Below are 21,807 nucleotides of genomic sequence, written 5' to 3' on the forward strand. Positions count from 1 at the left end.
AAAATATTTCTAGCACAGGAAACTTGTAGTTTTTTGAATGCACAATTTTATCCGACCGAGCTAAGCGAAATCATCGAAGTTCTCCTTGCATATACAGTTTTATAATTTATAAATATAATTCTTCACTTACCAGATTTAAATATTAAGGAATCCTGCTACTATAGAGATCTTATTTGAAGATGAGACCATTCAAATATGTTCACACAGATTTTTTGTTACAGCAATATGTTCACATGGTTCACAACAAACAACAATAACGAACTCTTTATATTAGTATTTGAATTATACATCGGAAAACTGAATTCAGGTCTATGCCTATATGATTGGCTTACAATTCCATGCATGACTCGATTCCATTGTTTGATGCTCCATCCAGCTCTAACTCTACCATATAACAAGACATACTTTGTATCACTCTTCACATCTCTTCTCATTGATGGCAAAAACATGACTATTGTGGCAACTACGCCACCGCTTCATATCCAAACACAAGATGAAATGGATGGAAGATGGGAAGTACCTGTCAGCATCTTCGTTACTCCCAAGATTATGCTTCCGCCTCTCTTTTCTCCCCTTCTCCTGATTCTTTTTGTCAAACAGACAACATGAGTTGAAGATTCTCTATATTTTTGTAGGTGGAAGAAGAAATTTCTATTAGTAGTTGCTACAGGTATATTATGTACTGAATCATTGTACATACAGTATTATATATCAATCCAGTAAAAGTGGCGACAAGGCTATCCATATTGCAACATTGTACAAATACTACGATATTGTCAAGATAACACATCGATTCACAAAACCATGTCCCCAAAAGTGAGATCATCCTTCTGCATATTTGCACGGCAACACATTATAGTCAGACATATGGAAGAATTATTTGCATGCCGAAATCATACCATTAGAATCCGTTAATGTGAAGAAATATATACTTTTCTAATGTACTTCAATCATCAAAAGCATACTGGTTAAGAAATAGGAATTAATCTGAAGCATGTGTCTTGTTCTTAACTTCTCTCTGTCTGTTGCTCACTCCTCCTTCCAGTATTATACTATGTTGACATCCATGGGGCAGCAGCAGCATGATCATAAGGCTTTGGATATTGCTAGAAAGAATCACATAACGGTCATTCATGGGGCAGCAGCAGCCTGATCTGTTCAATACCAATTTGGATGCATTCACAACCTAAAAAAACACAGTTGGTGATCTGCAGCGCAGGTGTGTCTGTGTAACAAGAAATAATAAGAAATGCTATCAGTACATCACAAATGAAATATTTGGTTGCTTTCTTTGACGTTTAATAATCAAATGTTTTGATGTCACCAGACATGTAAGCAGCTAACTTTCACGCAATAATAAACTTGAATAGAGATGGTGAAAATGGTTGAGCAAGTAATATGTATACAAACAATACCTTGCTCAAAAGGATTTATCAGGTAACATTGGACGATAATTAAGAAAATCAAATCATCAACCCATGTTTAGCTGAACAAAATGATATGGCATCTGTAGGCTCGCCTCTCCTAAACTATAGCTTGGAGACGAGTTCTTAAATCTGCATCAAATCACATGATAAAAGAAACTGAAACCAAAACTACGAGGAAATGCATACATGAACGTTCACCTCTATGTTTCTGGTGTAAACTTTGTAATTCCAATTCTCCGTGTCCCTTTCCTCCAATAGAGACACAAGAAAGTGCCACATCCTAATTGAATCACTGACATCGTGAGAGATGGAGTGTTGTGCAGGAAAGCTACCTCCTCGGCTCTTCCCTGCATTGAAATGTCAACCGGTCAAACCTATAACACAGGTCTTCTATTGCAAAGAAGGATTATGCTAGATTGCAGGCAGCCATAAAAGAAAGTTTTGCTCAAAGTAAGTAGAATTGGTTGGTGATTTTTTTCAGTAGAACATAAACTCCAGAAAATAAAGAATAATAAAACAGAGAGATTTCTTGCTCATTATAATCACCTCAATCTTCGAGGGACAGCCGGAGGCCTTATCTGCTCCGTATCCCACCCATTGATCCCCACTTGGTTGTTGGTGTTGCTGCGGTCAGTGGATGTGGCCGCCCCGGCGGCGGCGGTGACCGTGGCCGTGAACTCACGGCTCAATCGTCATGAACTGCTCCTAGGAGTAAACAAAGCGGTGAGTGCTGGTAGTTTCCTACGCGGTCGACACATTGAACGCGGTATTTGTTCGGGGTGTGAATAGCGGTTTTGAGCTTGGGCAGCGGCTTCAGAGGGTGGATATCCCAGATCCGGCGACCTTGAACTCGTGGAACATGGTGTTGGTGATGCTGACATCGTATTCCTCGTCTACCCAGCGGAGGGAGACAGTGGTAGATGGCATACGTGTGGCAGCGCCCTGGGTTGAGCAGAGGACCTTCCAGTGGTGTTCCTGCGCGTAAGAAGAGGCCGACGGCTAGAAGGATGTGGCGAAGGCGTGCGCATGGCGGCGGCCGGGTGCGCCGGTCTGTCGGGACATGCGGCGGGGAGGAGGAGCAGTTTTCTAATGGAGCGGCGACACTGCGGGCGGCGCCCCCGTGGTCGTGCGTAGATGCGGCGTTGAGGGGAGCAGTTTTCTAATGGAGCCCCGAATGGGCACGGGATTAGCAGTGAGGGTGAGCGGTTCTGGACGTGGACGAATCATTATGGAGGTGTGGATCGATCGGTGGGACTAGTGGCTTGTTAGCGTTAAACATAGAAAGACCGTGGATCGTTAGATCGTGTGATTAGGCGGCTGAGATGATTTGGATCTGCCCCTCTCGTGCTTTTATAGTGGTAGTAGATATTAGCAGCGAAAAGTAAAGCATGCAACTTGCAAGAAAGTAAAGGGATGAGATTTGAGTGTGCACACGCAATTGGAGACACAGATGTTTTTGGCGTGGTTCCGCTAGGTGGTGCTATCGTACATCCACGTTGATGGAGATTTCAACCCACGAAGGGTAATGGCTACGCGAGTCCACAGAGGGCTCCACCCACGAAGGGTCCACGAAGAAGCAACCTTGTCTATCACACCATGGCCATCGCCCATGAAGGACTTGCCTCACTAGGGTAGATCTTCACGAAGTAGGCAATCTCCTTGCCCTTACAAACTCCTTGGTTCAACTCCACAATCTTGTCGGAGGCTCCCAAGTGACACCTAACCAATCTAGGAGACACCACCCTCCAAAAGGTAATAGATGGTGTGTTGATGATGAACTCCTTGCTCTTGTGCTTCAAATGATAGTCTCCCCAACACTCTACTCTCTCTCATAGGACTGGATTTGGTGGAAAGAAGATTTGAGTGGAAAGCAACTTGGGGAAGGCTAGAGATCAAGATTCATATGGTTGGATTGGAATATCTTGGCCTCAACACATGAGTAGGTGGTTCTCTCTCAGAAAATGAATGCTGGAAGTGTAGGCACATTCTGATGGCTTCCCTCACGAATGAGGAGAGGGTGGAGGGGTATATATAGCCTTCACACAAAATCTAATCGTTACACACAATTTACCAAACTCGGTGGGACCGAACTAGAAAACTCGGTCGAACTGATTTAGTTCATAATGTGACCGTTAGGCATTTCGGTGGGACCGACATGTCAACTCGGTGGGACCGATATCATTAGGGTTAGAGCATAACGTAATCTCGGTTTGACAGATTACACAAACTCGGTGGCATCGACTTTGGTAATAAGCTAACCAGAGAGTTGGTCAGGAAACTCGGTGGGACCGGTTCGCTCATCTCAGTGGGACCGAAATGTTACGAAAAGGAAACAGGGAGTTTGCATTGCAAACTCGGTGGGACCGAGATCCCTATCGGTTAGACCGAAGTGACTAGGGTTTCTGGCAGTGGCTATATCAAATGAACTCGGTGGCACCGGATGGATCAAATCGGTGGGGCCGAGTTTGACTTTTGGTTTGGGACATATGTGGACATGAGAAAGTGGTTGAGGGCTTTGGAGCATATCACTAAGCACTTTAAGAGCAAGCAAGCCATTAAGCAACACCTCATCCCCTTTTAATAGTATTGGATTTTCTATGGATTCAGTGTGATCTTGGATCACTAAAAGTAAAATGTAGAGTCTTGAGCTTTAGAGCTTGAGCCAATCCTTTATCTGTAGCATTTTGAGGGGTCCACAATCCTAATCCATGACATGCCAATTAGTGAACTTTCCTAAAATATTCATCTTGAAATAGCATTAGTTCAATGAGCTATATGTTGTTAATCATTACCAAAACCACCCAGGGATAGTTGCACTTTCACTCACGATCAGAATCACTCATGCGAAGAACTATGAGTTCTTCCTCCTGATTGATGAGCCCGCTGAAAGCCGCCTTCATGAGAGCCTGCTCACCTACACACGTGCGCACACGATCGCCGCTAGAAAATGCAGCCAGGGGTCAGAGCAGGGGGGCGAACTTGGGATCAGAGCAATCGAGATGGTCGGCGAAGCCTGGGCATACCACTACTAGTGTCATCGTCCTCGACGGCAATGATGGAGAACCCTGCGATGCGGTGGAAGCTTCACGACGTTGGCGACGAACAACCCCGCGACACGGTGGGGCATGTCGCGTGTAGACCGATGTGCTACAGTGTTGTGTCGAAATGGCAAATCGCACCCGAGGCGCTACTCCGCTATGTACTAATAGTAACTTCCGTTTTTAGAAGGAACTAGATCCATTATAAAGGTCATGCAGAAATACAAAGCATCACAAACATGATAAAAAATACATCGAAGTCTCTGTACCACTGAACGACCACTAACGCCGTCAGAATGAATCGTTTGGGCACCACTCTCATCCCGGAGTCGCCCTAACCTGTCGATGAAAGTAGATCCAATGCAAAAAAAAATCTTTAGACAACGACATGCTATGAAGTAATTTTTATCCGTTGTTGCCGCTCCCATACCGGAATTGGCGTTTGAGTAGGCTAGTGTCCCATTAGGATTGTTCTGTGTGTATATATACATGCACACGGGTAGCTTTTGATGTAACCCTAATAAAAAGGAAAAAAATATAAATGAAGAAAATAAGTCACTCATGTGCCTTTGGCTTAAGTTTTTGTGCGGAGAAACCCAATAGCGCGAACGCTCCATGAGCCGTTGGATGAGGCTCACCCATCTTGGTTCATGGGTGTGTCGCTACGTTAGTGGCTGCAACTGTTTGCTCGTGGTGGCAGCCGCACGAACTGCCTCATTATCTTCCAGCCTCCACCCTCATCACCCACCTAGCCCACTCGCCCTACTTCCATCTTCCCGTCTCGCCCTATGCCTGCTCTGGCACCTCATGCGCGTTGTTCACCATCTTGCTGGTGATTCACACGTCGTCGTTTGTCGGTGCCGGAGTCACCATTCTCGGTCACGCCATTCTCAATGTGTTTCATGATTGCTCGGGAGGCTAGGGATGTGGGGCTGTGATTGCCCAGTGTGCTACAACGAGCAGTCATTTCTCATCAGTTTCACGGTGAGGTGACGTCGCATCTGGGGGTTTACGGAAATGAGGGCATGCGTTTTGATTTTGGCCGCCATCTTTGCAGCGAAGTGGCCTCCATGGCTTGTCGTGGTCCAAATCGGTGGTTTCGCGGTGGGGGTGGAGTGACCGCGGTTGTATTTTTTGTGTTGCTTTGGTTGTGTGGTCCGGATGAGGCGGCAACACGGTGAAACGAGGCTAAAAACTAGATGGACGGTTGCGTATGTCGATTGGGGGCCAAATTTACCAAATTCTATTGGCGCATCTTGGTTGTGCCGCGGCTGCGGGGCAATGCACAATCATGGTGAAGTTCAATGTGATTTTTGTGGAGTTTTCAATGTGATTTTTGCCCATGCTAGACTTTTTTCCACTCATGGCCTGGGATGGGTGGATTTTGCTACATGCGTGATATTTTTACCATGTTTTCGTATCTGGGATGGCAAATTCATGGAGTAGGGGTGGTGGTTATTTGATTTATGGATGGCAAATTCAAAGGGGATACCGCAAATCGAAGGGGTGGAGTGTTTCATATTCAGGGGGTTTGTGTAACAGCCCAAATCTAAAACTTCCCTTAAAGACCTCTTTGTAATATTTATAGAAGTAATGGGTGTTTTGTGAAATGGTTTTGATTTTTTTTTCATGTTGCCATTTGTTTGTTTTCACATCAACTTGAATTCTTGTCCCATTTCACTAAGTCAATTCACAACTTTCCAAATCTCCAACTCAACTTTCAAGAGGATTATAGCCACGACAACCAATGTTTATCAAGTGAAATGAGCATGTTGACTAGTGTTTATCGACAAAAATGAGAATGTGATGCATTAAGGATTATGGCCACGACGATCCGATTCAGCGGTGCTTACAAGGGTAGGACTAAATATGCATATGCGAACATCAATGACCTCTTTCTCATACTCAATGCGTCGGCTCACTGACTGGTGGCTGAGTAGCAGCGTTGACGGCGAGGTTAACATGCTTCTCAATGATGTTGTCCAAGATTGCCCTGTAGTCAAAGAAGGCCAACGTCGTAGCATCGTCCTGTGGCTCATAGTGGTCCGCGTGGATGACTTGCTCGTAGACGTGGATGATTAAGTTGATGTTGTCTTGCAGGGCGAGGCGATGCGCGGTAAGGATGACCTCGGGTGGACATTCTCTGGTGTGCGGCGGACAGTCGCAAGGCACCAATGTGTGGAAGGGGTTATCACTATGGAGGCCGGCGAGCAATGCGGAACCTAGGCGTGCGGGCTTGAGCCATATGGTGACGTTGTCCACGAGCTTCACGAGGATGTTGAACCTCTCGAGGAAGCTAAAGACGACATCGTTGAAGCAAAAGACGAAACTGGCGTCCATGATTCCTATTATATTGGCAGCCTCGAGGATCATCTGGAGGCATTCCTCGGTGCCGGGCCGTATGGCAGGTCGCGGACCATCTGCCAAAGACGCCTGCTGCTCGCGAGCATCGCTTCCATGGGGCGTGGTCCTGGTCACTTGATATTGGTATTGGAGGGAGCACATTTACCATTGATGTGGTGCGTAGGTGCGTAAGATTTTGTAGAAGGATTATAGTGGAAGGGCGTCTTATATGAGATTGCAGGTTGTGGTCATTCGGTTGTGTGAGCTTTGGCAAACAATTACAAGATGACAATTTTTAGTCATTTTTGTTGACTTTCTAACAGCAGGCTTACGCGGCACTTTTAATCGCTTGATATAGTAGACATAATAGTTATTCATATGCCGATCAAGTGGTACAACATAAAAGAAAAATTGAAGTTGCACAACAAATAAAATTTGCAAAACCATAGTTGTGGAAGTGCGTAATTGCATGCTTCACATCGATAAACTCATGCTAAATCATGAATGCTTAGAATAGAATTATTAAAATTGGTAAACATTGTGTCAATCAAAATAAATTTCTCCAATAATTTGCTTTGACCCTCTCCAAAATAGCCCACGCCCACCTCTGCACTACCAGAAAAAAGACCAGTGTCTCAAAAAAAAACAAAAACCCAGACAGCTAAAAAAAAAACCCCCAGAAAAAAGACCACCCAAGTGCCACTGCCACCTCCCTCAAAAAAAAAAAAAGTGCCACTGCCACCTCTCTGGCCACTTTCCAAAATTTGAGGCACAGCGCGCTGGACACAATGGACCGGACACAATAGCTTTGAAAAAGCGCGCTCTAAATTTCGAGATCCCCCAAATCCCTCCCCTCCCCTCCCCACCACGCCACCAACCCTAACCCCAGTTCGCTCTCCCCGCCGCCCCTCTTTACGGCGGCGCCCCCCTCCGTCGCCTTGGCCCTCCGCCGCACTCCTAGCTTCCACGAATTCGGGCGCCCACCCGGCGCTCCATCGATCTGCCCCTGGTTGCCGAAATGGAGGGCAAGGCGGTGGGCTTCTCGGCCGCCGACTGCGGCGCCGACGCGGCGGCGGACGATTTCAAGTACATCACCGGGATGAGCACCATCCTGGTGGCCACCATCCAGGAGGTGAAGGATCGGGTCTCCCAGATGGAGTTCATCTTCTGCAGCCAGATCTTCCCGCACTTCCAGGCCAAGTCCAAGATCCTCCAAGCGCGTCTGGCCGATTCCACTGCCACGAGGGAGGCCGAGGATGAGTGGCGGCAGAAGGAGGCCGGCCTGCTGAGCCAGCTGGAGGAGCTCAACCGCGGGAAGCGGCGCGCGGAGGATAGGCTGCTGCAGCTGGAGAGCTCTCTCGAGGAGATGCGGGGGATGCTCGTGAACGCCGACCGGTTGGCTGCGGAGCACGATGCTGAGAAGAAGCAGCTTCTGGGGAGATTGGAGGAGGAAATGAAGAAAGATGAGGTGATCCACCGGCTCGAAAGGGAGATCGGGGAGAAGGACGCTGAGATGTCAAGGGTGAGGGGGAGATTGGAGGAGGAAATGAAGAAAGACGAAGTGATTCGTCGGCTCCAAAGGGAGATTGGGGAGAAGGATTCTGAGATATCAAGGGTGAGGGGGAGATTGGAGGAGGAAATGAAGAAAGATGAGGTGATCCGCCGGCTCGAAAGGGAGATTGAGGAGAAGGCTGCTGCGATATCTAGGGAGAGGGGGGCATTGGAGGAGGAAATGAAGAAAGATGAGGTGATTCGCCGGCTTGAAAGGGAGATGGGGGAGAAGGCTGCTGAGATTTCAAGGGAGAGGGAGGCCCATCAGCGGCTGCTACAGCAGTTGGAGTTGAAGGATAAGGATATTCTTCTTGAGCAGAATAAATTTAATCACGCGACGACACAGTACAAGCATCTCAAGTCTGAGCACAACTATCTTCTTGGAAAGATTGCGGAGATGGAAGGCTCCAAGATTGACCAGAATGAAGGCTCCAGGATTGACCTGAATGAAGGCTCCAAGTCCCCTGTGAACCGGAAGGCCTCTGGAAGTCCTCCAAGTAAGAGAAAGCTAAAAGGTACCGTCCTACAACTTCTCAAATTCTTAGAGCTACTTAAGTTTTCCTAATCACAGTATTGTTCCTGTATTACTGCTAGACTTTAAGAACAATATAAGGATCTCTATCTTTTGTGCAAATATGATCAATGATGCATTATATTCTGATGAATGCCAATTCGCTAGTATCTCTTTTCTGTCAATCCTGGCACATAACATGGGCGTGTCTTAAATATGTAGGAGTTACTGATTGGATATCTCTGTTCACATCTCACTTGTTTGATTTCCAGATTCTTAGAGCTACTTGAGTTTTCTTATCCAGTATCACACTTTTGTTTCAGAATTGCCGCTATAATTTAAGAATCTTATATAAGGATCTGTACTTTTTTGTGCAAATATGATCAATGGTGCATATGATGTCCTGATAAATGTCAGTTTGCTAGTATCTCTTTTCTGTCAATCCTATCACCTAACATGCACATGTCTTAAATATGTAGGAGTTGCTGATTCGATATTGTTATTAACATCTCAGTTGTTTGATACCCAGATTTGCAGGACACGAAAAATGAGAGCATTCAGGTAGTTTCTAAGACTGAAGACCAAAAGAATTCTCCTAGTTCACGTGCGAAGGCCCAAAATGCTACCTCTGCCAGGAGCATGTTCAGTAACTCGCGCCTTTGTCTACCACCTCATGCAACTAACCCTCCGCACAAAAATGCTGCTAGCACTTCAAAGACAGAGGCAACCCGCCCAAGTCTACACTGGAGAGAAACTCGTGTGCGTAAGGAACCAGGTGTTGTTGATCCACATGATGATTTTCTTGATACTCCTCTGGAAGCTGTAAAAAATACGATCAGGAACCCCACAACTAGAGAAGAAGCACTTGCTCTTGCTGCCCCTCCTCCCCAAGATATGGACTTCAATAACTCAGATGATGAGACTCAAGACATCAATATTGTCGCTCAGGGCCTCAACAACATACCAGTTCCCAAGCAGCGTAGCTCGATTTCAATCCATCCACCGAATAAAGATTTCAAATATACAGAACCTGTAAGAAAGAAAGCTGATCGGGCGAATCTGAAAGGTGTTGAATGCAAGCAGTGCAAGAAGTTCTATGATGCTGTGCTTCCTGATGGCCGTGTAAATGGTGATGGTGCTACAAGTATGAGGTGCGAGCATCATGATGGTGTGTCTAGACATAGATACAGGTATGCCCCTCCATTGACACCCGAAGGGTTTTGGAACATTGGATTTGAATCAGAAATGTAACACATAAAGCAGGAGCCAAACTTCTTTGGTGTACAGTGTCTTGTCACAGCATAGATCCTCGGTTACCCCTGTATACTGTCAATGGTGCAGAAAGCTCATGTTGGGGACATACACGTCATCATTAAGGTTGGTGATCATTACAGTGTCAGTTGGTTGATAATAGTGTCAGATTGTTCAGTTCTATGTAAATTCAGAAAAGTTGAACAGTTGCTTGTTTTCTTATTTACACTCAAAAGAAGCAGCTTTCTTGCCCTTAACGATGTATGTAATATTCAGTGGTGAATCAACTTTGTTGCCCCCGAGAAACAATTCAAAATAACATGGAAGGAAGCCACTGAACCTTTTACAGTTGTACTTAAATTAATGGCCTGTTGCTTCTGCTGTTTGCAGTTATTTCAGTATATGCATTACAATATATGACATAACAACAGTTTGGCATTTATCTGCTGCTTACATTAAAACATGTAGCAAACTCAGGATCTACTTACATGTTATTGGATCAGAGAGTTTGTGTTTGGAGTTTTATCGAGTAGGTGAATTTGTAAAACATATTTTGTTTTCACAATGTGACTAGTATCAGCGCTTGTTCTCAGTTTATCTGTAGCCATCTTGTGTAAAATCCACTGAAGAATTTACCTTTTTGGGGTGGATTTGCTTCAGAATTGGCTCTGCCCTTACCAGCTTGTCCATTTGATCCTGAGACTCAGTTCCAATTCAGGACAGTTTTAACTTGGGTGGTTGCATCGTGTGGTATATCATGAAACCATGTAATGAAAGTCTTCTGGTCCCTCAATTTTTGTGTGCTCCATTGGTGCTTCTCTCTTATCCACACACTCATCTTAGATATTTTCTCAGCTGTTTCCTACTCCCTCCGTCCCATAATGTAAGACATTTTTTGACACTAGTGTAGTGTCAAAAAACGTCTTACATTATGGGACGGAGGGAGTATTTTATAGTCTTGATTGCCGGTAACTGCTAAGTAGAGATGGCCTGCTCTCGATGCATCACTTCTTCTGCTATTGGTGTTGTTGTTTCTTACTTGTGTCTTTGCCGAAGAAAACCATAGGCACCAGGATGTTACTTCTTTTCCCACTCTCATCTCCAACCTATACACCAAACTGACACGGATAGGAGGCAGAGCATTGCAAATTTAGAGCGTTTGTCTTGACTTGTTCTGAACGCTGGTTGTTTTGCCCTGTTTAAAGGATGGCAATCAACAAAGTCACAAAATCACGAGAACCTTATTCATCAAATAGTGGTGCTCATCTTGGAGCTTGGGTCAGAAGTTTGAGTTTGGAGTTTTACAGAGTAGGCGAATGTGTGAAATGTGTTATGATTTCACAATGTTGCTAGCATTAGCGCTTGTTTTCAGTTTATCTCTAGCCAATCTTGTGTCAAATCCATGAAGAGCCGGCATTTTTGTGGTCAATGCGCTTCCGATTTTGCTCTGCCATTTCCAGTCTGTTCGTTTGATCCTGAGATTCAGTTCCAGCTCAGGACATCTTTATCTCAGGACAGTTTTATATTCTTGATTGCTGGCATGCTCTCAATCCTGTATCTCTTCTTTTATTATTGGTGGTGTTGTATTGCACCAAACTGTCATGGATAAGATGCAGTGCATGGCAAATGCCAGAGCCAACATACCTGCGAGCTCGTCTGAACTTGTTCTGAACACTGGTAGTTCTGCCCTGTTTGAAGGATGACAATCGACAGAGGCACAAAACCACGAGACCCTTGTTCATCAGACAGTGATAGTCACACAGCATTTAAGATCACAGTGTACATCAGATGATTCAAGAGTAGTATTGCAATTACTAAAACCCTAAACGAATATGCTGGAGGACTAGGAATATTCTCCTATGTAATTACCGTCATACCAGTAGGGTTAGAGGAAAAGCAACACTAGTAAAATGCAAATGACATGCATGTAATTTCTTCAACTATTTTACTATAAATAGAGGAGAGGTGTAGCCGTCATGAGAAAGCAGATACCTTGTTGCTGCTTGGAGATGCGATGTGACCATAGATCCAGGTCATCAATGATCTTCTTTAGCGTGGCGGAGCTGTGAAGGTCTTCACAGCGAAAGGCCTTAGCATTTCGTGCATCCCAAATTTTCTAAAGAACCTCCAGCAGAACAAAGGGCCATAGGGAGTGATCCAAGCCATGCGAGAGGCATCAGTCCCCACATCTCGTGGATGGAGGAGGTCGAGGGCGATGTCGATACTTTGCCAAATCCTGTCAGAGTAGGGGCATGAAAGAAATGTGGTTGGCCTCCTCGATGTTGTCCAAGGAGTGTGAACAGTTCACATTGTTGACGATATTTTTGAAGGCGAGGTTGGCGCAGGAGTTGAGGCGCCCACAAAAGAGCAGCCAAGCGAAGATCTTGACTTTGGTAATATTTGCTTATGATAATTTCGCCGTTTGCGGATCCCTGGAATGCTGATTTGCTTGGTCTATCCACTGATGACTACAAAACCCAGAAGTCGGCCAACACTCTCATAGCTTGGATGGTTTGGAAAGAACACAACGTGTTTGTCTTGAATGCTACCAGCAGCTCCATTAGCCAAGTCTTTGGTAGGGTTATCGGTGAGGCAAGATGCTGGCAGGAGGCAGGCAATTGCCAGCTAGATAGATTATTCCAGCCTCTTTTCTGCACCCTTTTCTCTTATTCAACCCTAGATTGTATTTTGACGGAAAAGCAGCTTTGAGTTGTTTTCATTGATGTAGAGAAGTAAAGTTGAGAATAGTTACAGATCAGGGTTTATTTATATTATGTCATTTTACCAATTTGATAGTGCATACAGCACATGAATTCATGATGTCTATTGTTAATTAGGCATACCTGTTGTTTGGCCAGGGCCAGACGTTATCCTAACATCAATCATATTAGCCTTCTAAATTATATTACCTCATTTCCGAATTATAAGTCGTTGGGGGAGTTCAGTTTACACTCCCCCAACGACTTATATTTAGGAACAAAGGGAGTAGTTAATATTCCCTCCGTCCGAAAAAACTTGACCTTCAAATGAATGTACCTAGCATCAAGTTAGTGATAGATACATCCATTTGAGGAACAAACTTGGGACAAACTTTTCCGGACGAAGGGAGTAGTTTGTTTGGCACTTAAAAACTATCTTTATGATTCTTTCAAGTTGGGACACCTAAGATTACCCCAATTCATAAATCGTGGTTCTGTCAATGTACATTGTTATGAATACAGTAACAACATCCTATAATAACACTTACACCAATTACAAAACTGAAGAACAAAATAGAGGTTTAGTTTTTAAGCAATATTCAGTACAAAAACAACACATGATGTGTAAGGATCTAGCAACATGTACAAAAAATGATGAACTATGCACGAGCCACAAATAATATGTCAGCTATGCCATCATGCAAAACAATATATTTCCTCCGTTCCTAAATGTAAGTCCTTTTAGACATTTCAAATGGACAATAACATACAAATGTATTTAGAGTGTAGATTCACTCATTTTGCTCCGTATGTAGTCACTTGTTGGAATCTCTAGAAAGACTTATATTTGGGAACGAAGGGAGTAACAATGAACATATATGTCATAAAAATAAAACGGTGAAAGTTGCATGTCAATATGCTTGCTCCGTTCCTAAATACTCCCTCTAAATATTTGTCTTCTTAGAGACTTTAAATGGACTATCACATACGAGTGTATATAGACATATTTTAGAGTGTAGATTCACTCATTTTGCTTCATATGTAGTCACCTGTTGAAATCTCTAAAAAGACAAATATTTAGGAATAGAGTGAGTATAAGTCTTTTTAGAGATTTTAATATGAAATACTCCGTTCGTCCCAAGATTTTTGTCTTAAATTTTTCTAAATACAGATGTATCTAGTTAAGCTTTAGTGTTAGATACATCCATATCTAGACAATGTAAGACAAGAATTTTGGGACCGAGGGAATATATATGAAGCAAAATGAATGAATGTAAATCTAAACTACGTCTATGTACATTCGTATCCGTATGCAGTGTAAATTGGAATGACTAAAAAGACATTTATTTAGAAAGGAGTATATCGGAACGCAGGTGGCGAGGAAGGCGAGGGCTTGGCGGGCAACGCGTGTACGCGAAAAGGGCTAAGCGAAGTCTTCAATCCCGGATAAGAAAAAGTCTTCATTCCCCGCTGTCCCGCGGCCGGAAGGCCCACCGCTGCCGTCGGTTGCAGGCCCTGCTCGCCGGAGCGCAGCTCCACGCGAGTACGCGACCACGTCCAGCGACTGACTCCACTCCTGCTCCACCGCTCCCGCCGTCGCGATGCGGCGGGACCTCCTCGCTCGCCCGTGTCGTCGTTCGTAGACCAGGCGTGCGCAGCGCCACCCCCAGTGCAGTCAATCTCGTCGGCTGATCGTTTCTTTCCCTGCGGCGGCAAATCAATCTACCCGCGGTTAACGCGACGATGACGCGGTGAGGAGTGCAACGCGGAAGGCTGGCACCCGCATTGCTCTGCGCCCGCGGCCTGTTCGACGGAATTCCCAGCCGGGGCGCCTCACGGTGGTGGTTCGGCTGCCAGGGCCGAGGATGCCCTTGCGGGCGTACGTAGGCATGCTGGCACGCGGAGCCAGGCCTGACGCGTACACTTTCCCGCCGTTGCTCAAGGTGGTGGCGGCGGAGCGGGGCGCCGTGGCGTCGGCTGCCGGAGATGCTGTCCTCGCGCATGTGGTTAAGTTTGGGCTGGAGCTCAACGCCCACGTGGCAAGCTCGCTGGTGCTCATGTATGCAGCCAGGGGCGACGGCGTGACTGCGCGTGCGCTACTGGATGTGCAGCTCGCCAGAGGTGGCGGCACGCCCGTTGTGTGGAATGCGCTCATGTCCGGTCACAAGAGAAGCAGGCAGTTCAGGCTGTCATGCTGCTCTTTCCAGGATATGGTGAGGGCTGGCATTGTGCCCACGCCGGTCACCTACATCACGGTGCTGTCAGCATGTGGCAAAGGCAACGACGTCCTGCTCGGAATGCAGCTGCACAAGCGCATCATTGAGAGCGGGGTGTTGCCTGACCTCAAGGTGGAGAATGCGCTCGTTGATATGTATGCCGAGTGTGGCGAGATGGAAGCTGCTTGGGATTTGTTTGAGGGCATGCAGGTGAGGAATATTGTGTCCTGGACGTCGGTAATCTCTGGGTTTGTAAGACTAGGTCAAGTTGATCGAGCCAAAGTACTGTTTGATCGTATGCCTGAGAGGGACACCGTCTCATGGACTGCAATGATTGATGGTTATGTACAAGCTGGCCAGTTCCGAGAGGCATTGGAGATGTTTCGTGAGATGCAACTTAGCAAGGTGAGGGCAGATGAGTTCACCATGGTCAGCATAGTCACGGCATGCGCGCAGCTTGGTGCTTTAGAGACAGGGGAGTGGGCTAGAATCTACATGAACAGACATGGGATCAACATGGATACTTTTGTCGGGAATGCGCTCATAGACATGTATTCAAAATGTGGGAGCATCGAGCGTGCATTGGACGTGTTCAATGAGATGCACAGTAGAGATAAATTTACTTGGACCGCCGTTATACTTGGTCTTGCAGTGAATGGCCATGGTGAGGAGGCTATCGATATGTTTGACAGGATGCTTAGGGCGTTTGAAGCTCCAGACGAGGTGACCTTCATTGGCGTTCTCACTGCCTGTACTCATGCTGGCTTGGTTGAAAAAGGACGAGACTTCTTTCTCAGCATGACTGTGACCTACAGGATTGCTCCTAATGTGATGCATTATGGATGCATGATCGACCTCCTTGGGCGAGCTGGGAAACTAAGAGAAGCATTGGAGACAATAGGTAAAATGCCCATGAAACCCAGCTCTGCAATCTGGGGGACCCTGCTGGCAGCTTGTAGGGTTCATGGTAACTCAGAGATAGGTGAATTGGCAGCAGAACATCTCCTTGAGTTGGATCCAGAGAACAGCATGGCTTACGTCCTTTTGTCCAATCTGTATGCAAAATCTAATAGATGGGGGGATGTCCGGTGGCTTAGGCAGGTAATGATGGAGAAAGGAATCAAGAAAGAGCCTGGTTGCAGTCTTATTGAAATGAACGGCACAATTCACGAATTTGTAGCTGGCGATAGATCTCATCCTATGAGCGAAGAAATCTATTCTAAATTGGACAAGGTACTCACGGATTTGAAGAATGATGGGTATGTACCTGATGTAACCGAGGTCTTTGTTCAAGTCACAGAAGAAGAAAAACAAAAAGTTCTTTATTGGCACAGCGAAAAGTTGGCTGTCGCTTTTGCATTACTCGTATCAGAATCCAGCATGACAATAAGGATCGTGAAAAACTTGAGGATGTGTTTGGACTGCCACAATGCAATTAAATTGATCACCAAGTTGCATATGAGAGAGATTGTTGTGAGGGACAGGACACGCTTCCATCATTTTAGACATGGACTCTGCTCTTGTAAGGACTATTGGTAACTCAGCATGCATCGATGATGTAAAACAAGGTAATATCAGTTGTCCTAAAGTCTGAGTGATCACTCAATGATTAACAAGCATTTTTCATTTCAAATGATGCACTGGCTGCAAATCTGTACTTCAGAGGACGAAGTGGTAATTAAAACAATGTTCTCACACCAATGGAAGCCATACATGTTAAGTTCTCATTTGGGATCATCCCCAAACATCTTGGTCTAATTTTCTCTGTTGCCGAATGATGATTGTTATATTGACAGTTTGGCGCAACTTCTATTCAAAGAAATGTGAGTTATTGCATGCCATGCAATCTGTATTCTTTTTGCTGGTTAGATACTAGTAAGTTTTGCTCTGCTCCTCTGAGTGATTTGTTGTTCTTAGACTGTTATTTGAGAGAGGTTCCAATTTAATTCTTATATTTTATTAGTCCAAAGGAATTTGTCTTGTCTTCTTAATTTTCTTTCACCAACATGTGATACATGATTCACTGGCTCTGCAGAAGTTTCAGTGGGGAAATTCTTTCAGTAACATTATTTTACTTCTGGCCTGAAGCTGATGATCATGTTGCAACAGCGTTCTGCCATTCACTTGGTAGCAAATCTGGGTGTCTGCTGAAGCTTTACTGTTTGGTGCTTAGTGAAACCAGGTTCGTTCTATTTCCACCAATCTGCAGCTTTCATATGTTCAATCCCGTTGCCTAGTTGGTAGTTGAATTTGTAATGAACTCAAAACATTGACCTGCTTTGATTGTAGAATATTTCACCATGCTTGTTCATAGTTGCTCAGTAAATCTTGAAACGTTTTGTGGAACAGCCACTCTATTTAGACGCATTTATTTATATCATGGCACAAGTTATTCACACATCCTTGTGCCCACAGTTGTTAGATACCTCCGTATCAAAATATAAGACGTTTTTGCAGTTCAAATTGAAGCGCAAAAACGTCTTATATTTTGGTATGAACGGAGTAAATACATACTTTTATCCGAAAAAATATATTTAGAAGGTTAAAGTGCATATTTAGCAGGAATGTGGCACCTGAAGTAATTGCTTTCCTCATTAATCTTGAGTTTGGCTCTCCTCAAACCTTTTTTTAGGATTAGGATGGGAGAGATCCTTGAAACTTAATGTGCATCACACTACTCAGTCAAACATAAGCTTCTAATTTCTTGTGCGCTTTATGCTGGTTCTAATTCCTTCTTTTCTTTCGATTATTCACCTCGAATTACCTCTTGCTTTCAGTGTCAGTTTTGATTGTGTGCATACATTTTATTTACTTTTTGCCCTTTTCTAACTCTTATTAACTCTGATGAGCTAGTGGGAAACAAAGGGAAGGGAAAACATTGTGTTGACTGCCATATAACCTGTATAAATCAGACTGTGTGTAACATTATGCTGACTGCCATGGAACCTGTGTAACAGTATGGATAATCGATATTGCTGTCAACTCATTTGGACCATGCCTAATCTCTAAACAATTAGGCCACCACCAGTGACCCTGATACAAGCTACTGGTTATTTGGAAAATAAAGTTCTTTATTAAGTTTACACCATGTGCATCAACCACATGCCTTCGTCTTGTTTCCCAATTCTTGAATCAGTAGCTTAATGTTGTTATATGAAGAACCTTCCTCATCGAAAGCCCTCCTTGCCTTGATGGCACAGTCTTTTGCTCTCACCCGGAACTGCTCTTGAGCTTTCCCCTCATCCATCAGGGCGTACACTGCTCTCTCCACATCATTTCTTGTAAGCATAGCCTCTTTGTGTTCATGTCCCCACCGTGTAACTCCTTCCACTCCAACCTCCACCCCAATGTTCAGCACATCCACCACCAACTTCTCGTTTGAAAACTGCTCCGCGAAGTGTGGCCATGTGATCATGGGCACGCCTGCACAGATGCTCTCTATTGTTGAGTTCCACCCACAGTGTGTCATGAATCCTCCAATGGCTTGGTGCCACAGGATCATCACCTGTGGTGCCCAGCCTCTTATGATCATGCCTCTCTCTTTGACGCGTTCCTCGAAGCCATCTGAGAGCCATTCCTCAACTTCTGGAAACTTATCTCCCGCTTTGATCACCCAAATGAATGGTTTCTTGGTGGCTTCAAGTCCCAGGCCGAGCTCAATAAGTTGCTGAGGTGCAGTGCAGGTGAGGCTGCCAAAGCTGACAAAGATCACCGAGCCTGGCTTCATTGAATCAAGCCACTGCAAGCACTCTGCCTCATCTATCGGCGCCTTGTTTCCTCTTGCGGCGATTGTGTTGCTGTTTTGGTGGCAGAGGCACATTGGCCCGACCGTCCATACTTTCTTCCTTGTCACCTGCTCAAAGGATTCGATATGCAATGTCTCCAGCTCTTTGAAGCTGTTGAGGACCACGCCATCGCATCTCAGCTCCTCTTGATAGATCTTCTCACGAATTTGCTCCATGCCTGGAATGGGAATGCGTCCAGGGCATTTAGCCTTTGCCAACTCCAGTGGTGTAGGGAACCCTGGGATCGTAATGAGCTCATTCTCATCTGTGACGTGTTTCAATAAGTTGTCGCGGAAAATGATGTAACTGCAAGATGGTAATAGTTGTTAAAATTGCATAAAACTGCAGGCTTAAATGTCAACAAACTGCAATTGATCTGCAAAACTAAAGATAGTAATAGCAGTTAATTTGCCCGGTACAAAATTAACTGCTCACGGGATTTCCCTCTTATGATTGTACCTGACAAGGGACGAGAAGCCACAGAAGCCACTAAAGGCGAGCCTCGGGATACCAAGCTCTCTTGCGACGTCACCGGTCCACCAATGCATCGTGTCAGATATGATGCAGCTCGGAGGCGACTGTTGCTGCTCATGGAGGTGTGCCTTGAGCGGCTCCCGAAGCGTGGTGCATGCCTCCAAGAAGTTCGACAGCAGATCCTTGGATTGGATCATGTCGACGTTCTCACACCCGTCCGGTAGGCCAAACTCGGCTGCCGGGAAATGGAGCTCCACGAGCCGGACCGCCAGGCCTGCCTCCTCCACGTGGGCGGCAAAGCTTGCCAACCTGGACGCGTTCACTGGCGTGGTGATGAAGGTGACCTGCGCGCCGTGCTCGGCCAGCAGGCGTGCCATGTCGGTCATGGGAATGGTGTGACCCTGCGCCATCATCGGGACCAGCACGAAGTGCACCCTTGCGGAGCCGCTCTGGCCATCGCCGGACATGGCTGATTTGGCTTTGTCAGCGAAATTGGTGGAGTCAGTCAAGCTGGGAGGAAGCAACACTACCGTTCGGCAAGATGCATGCCACTTGCCACGATCTGTTGGAAGCAACGCAATGGGATGGTAACCGTGGCGTATAAATAGCACCTGGTCGTGGCGGAAAATGCTTTGGGCTGTATTTCTCAGTTATTTCGTATGTTTGCTGTTATAAATGCTCGATCTTTCGTATATGACCAATGATCTGCTCATCTATTTTTTTTGCGAAAAAAAACTTCCAATCTATTCATCTATTTGCTATTATAAATGTTCAATCTTTGGTATAGCATAAATCTATATCTATACCTACTAATTCATATCTATATCTATATATACCTTATACCTTACTAGCACATATGCCTGTGCGTTGCAACGGGTTGATGTTTGTGCAACTATAATGTGGCACATCACCGGATTCACTACAAAGAACATGTTGCAACGCAACATCTTTCTACAAAATGAACATAAAAAATAGGATGCAATTTAGCCGCGTTAATATTTTCTTTTCCGGGCATAATCTCTCACTAATTCCATTTAAGTATAATCCTTCCATTAATTACCATGACGTCCTCACCCGTTTCAGTCGGGAATCAAATCCTTCATTTTTGTAATTTAGTAGCTCCACCATTGAAGCCTACGGATCCTTCATTTTAATTATCCTACCTTTTAACCTCAAATCCTCCTTTAATTGGATATTTATTAAGCCCACAATCTTTCTTTTAATTATTCCACCAATTTACCCATAACCTTGTCTTTAATTAGCAACATTTGTTTATATATTCTATTTAAGACCACAATCCTTCCTATAATTAGCTCATTCGGTTAACTATTTCGCCCTAAACATGAGGGTTGCTTTCCTTTATTTTAACCATCTGTTGGTTGATTTCTGAGGCCACACATATTTTTACTGGTGGGAATCATTGTAAAAGAATAAAGTGGGATTAGTAAACATGAAAGATGCATGTCTCATTGATTGTTACATCGAAGAGCTGGACTCCCCAGTCTATATGGAAGCTCATAGAAGGCCCATCAACGTACAAGTACCTAAGACGAAAATCAACAAAAAGGACAAAACAAAACCAAGAATACCTATTCTCTTTAATAGTAGGTATAGACTAATAGTGCTTCCGCCCGTTCATCGCACTCTTTTTCAAAAAAGCCCATGTTGTTTCCTGAAATTAACACATAGTCCATGTTTAAGTAAAAAATGTTTCGTAGAAATCCACATACAGTTACTAGAAATCAACCCGTGGTGCGGGTTTAAGTCATCCAGAAAAAACTTTCCTTTTTTTTTTGCAAAACCACCCCCAACAGCCGAGTTAATCAACCCACAATCCATATAAATGTTTTTTAAAAAAATTCATATCTTTTAAATCCCGAGTCCAAATTTAACATGTTACTAGCAAGATGCCCGTGCGTTGCATGGAATATCAAGATGCATTTGTATGAGTAGTTTATCTTGTGGGAGAAAATGATGAACGAGGGAAGGCCTTATATGCAAATGTGGAGAGGAGTGCGGGTAAATTGTCATAGTTTTCTTCCTACCCGTCAGATATAGATCGGACGACCTATATTGCAGGATGGCAGACACACCATCATCACCAACTCTGCTTTTTATAAGAGTAGAAATATATGAATTTTGATTAGACAAATATGTAGAAGGTGAATATGAAGTTATTTTTACCTGCTAGTCATTTTTTAAATTCTATTTGTGATGCAACTTAGTAAATAGTAGCGCACAATCTGTCTTTCTTTCATACCGGTGTCGATTCGGATTGGAAATAAACACCTCAGCAAAATAGATTGGAGACGGAAGAAACCATCTATAACCACGCATGCATGCCTCGGCAAAATATCAGAGGGAAAAAAGGAAGCCTTAAGATTGACCATATTTAAACGCGTTGTGATTGTGTGAGTATGAAAGACACCATCGACGAGGGTGGGAAGGAGGATAGGCGGCAATACATATGAGATTTCATGTTGAATAAAGGATGTGGACCTATTGTGGTCTT

General features: G+C 44.6%; 3 protein-coding genes across 8 annotated transcripts; 2 read left to right on the forward strand and 1 right to left on the reverse strand.

Moving 5' to 3' along the window:
• Window positions 1–7,653: 7,653 nt before the first annotated feature.
• LOC123069050 (protein gamma response 1) lies at window positions 7,654–10,465 on the forward strand. Its single transcript, XM_044491787.1, has 2 exons — window positions 7,654–8,874; window positions 9,400–10,465. Exons 1-2 carry the CDS (start codon window positions 7,827–7,829, stop codon window positions 10,119–10,121), a joined length of 1,770 nt encoding a protein of 589 aa, XP_044347722.1. The 5' UTR covers window positions 7,654–7,826; the 3' UTR covers window positions 10,122–10,465.
• A 3,727-nt stretch (window positions 10,466–14,192) lies between these two features.
• LOC123069051 (putative pentatricopeptide repeat-containing protein At3g15930) lies at window positions 14,193–20,039 on the forward strand. 6 transcript variants are annotated; one of them, XM_044491792.1, is made up of 4 exons: window positions 14,193–16,604; window positions 16,700–16,859; window positions 17,072–17,218; window positions 19,289–20,039. In XM_044491792.1, exon 1 carries the CDS (start codon window positions 14,686–14,688, stop codon window positions 16,573–16,575), a length of 1,890 nt encoding a protein of 629 aa, XP_044347727.1. In that variant the 5' UTR covers window positions 14,193–14,685; the 3' UTR covers window positions 16,576–16,604; window positions 16,700–16,859; window positions 17,072–17,218; window positions 19,289–20,039. The 6 variants fall into 6 exon arrangements, with proteins under 6 accessions (XP_044347727.1, XP_044347724.1, XP_044347723.1 ...); XM_044491789.1 differs by having other exon boundaries at window positions 14,194–16,911; XM_044491788.1 differs by having other exon boundaries at window positions 14,194–16,859.
• Window positions 18,131–19,978, reverse strand: LOC123069053 (UDP-glycosyltransferase 73D1). The gene is made up of 2 exons (XM_044491794.1): window positions 19,281–19,978; window positions 18,131–19,127 (listed from the first exon to the last, which is right to left on the reverse strand). Exons 1-2 carry the CDS (start codon window positions 19,760–19,762, stop codon window positions 18,131–18,133), a joined length of 1,479 nt encoding a protein of 492 aa, XP_044347729.1. The 5' UTR covers window positions 19,763–19,978.
• Window positions 20,040–21,807: the final 1,768 nt, after the last annotated feature.

Source organism: Triticum aestivum, chromosome 3B (genome assembly GCF_018294505.1).
Source record: "Triticum aestivum cultivar Chinese Spring chromosome 3B, IWGSC CS RefSeq v2.1, whole genome shotgun sequence".
NCBI classification, from domain to species: domain Eukaryota; kingdom Viridiplantae; phylum Streptophyta; class Magnoliopsida; order Poales; family Poaceae; genus Triticum; species Triticum aestivum.

Bases quoted from the DNA above. Each gene is read 5' to 3' on its own strand.
- LOC123069050 (XM_044491787.1), top strand. From the start codon at position 7,827: ATGGAGGGCAAGGCGGTGGGCTTCTCGGCCGCCGACTGCGGCGCCGAC. The intron at 8,875-9,399 runs GTACCGTCCTAC...TTTGATACCCAG, and splicing joins AAGTAAGAGAAAGCTAAAAG to ATTTGCAGGACACGAAAAAT.
- LOC123069051 (XM_044491792.1), top strand. From the start codon at position 14,686: ATGCCCTTGCGGGCGTACGTAGGCATGCTGGCACGCGGAGCCAGGCCT.
- LOC123069053 (XM_044491794.1), bottom strand. From the start codon at position 19,762: ATGTCCGGCGATGGCCAGAGCGGCTCCGCAAGGGTGCACTTCGTGCTG. The intron at 19,128-19,280 runs GTACAATCATAA...ACCATCTTGCAG, and splicing joins GGCTTCTCGTCCCTTGTCAG to TTACATCATTTTCCGCGACA.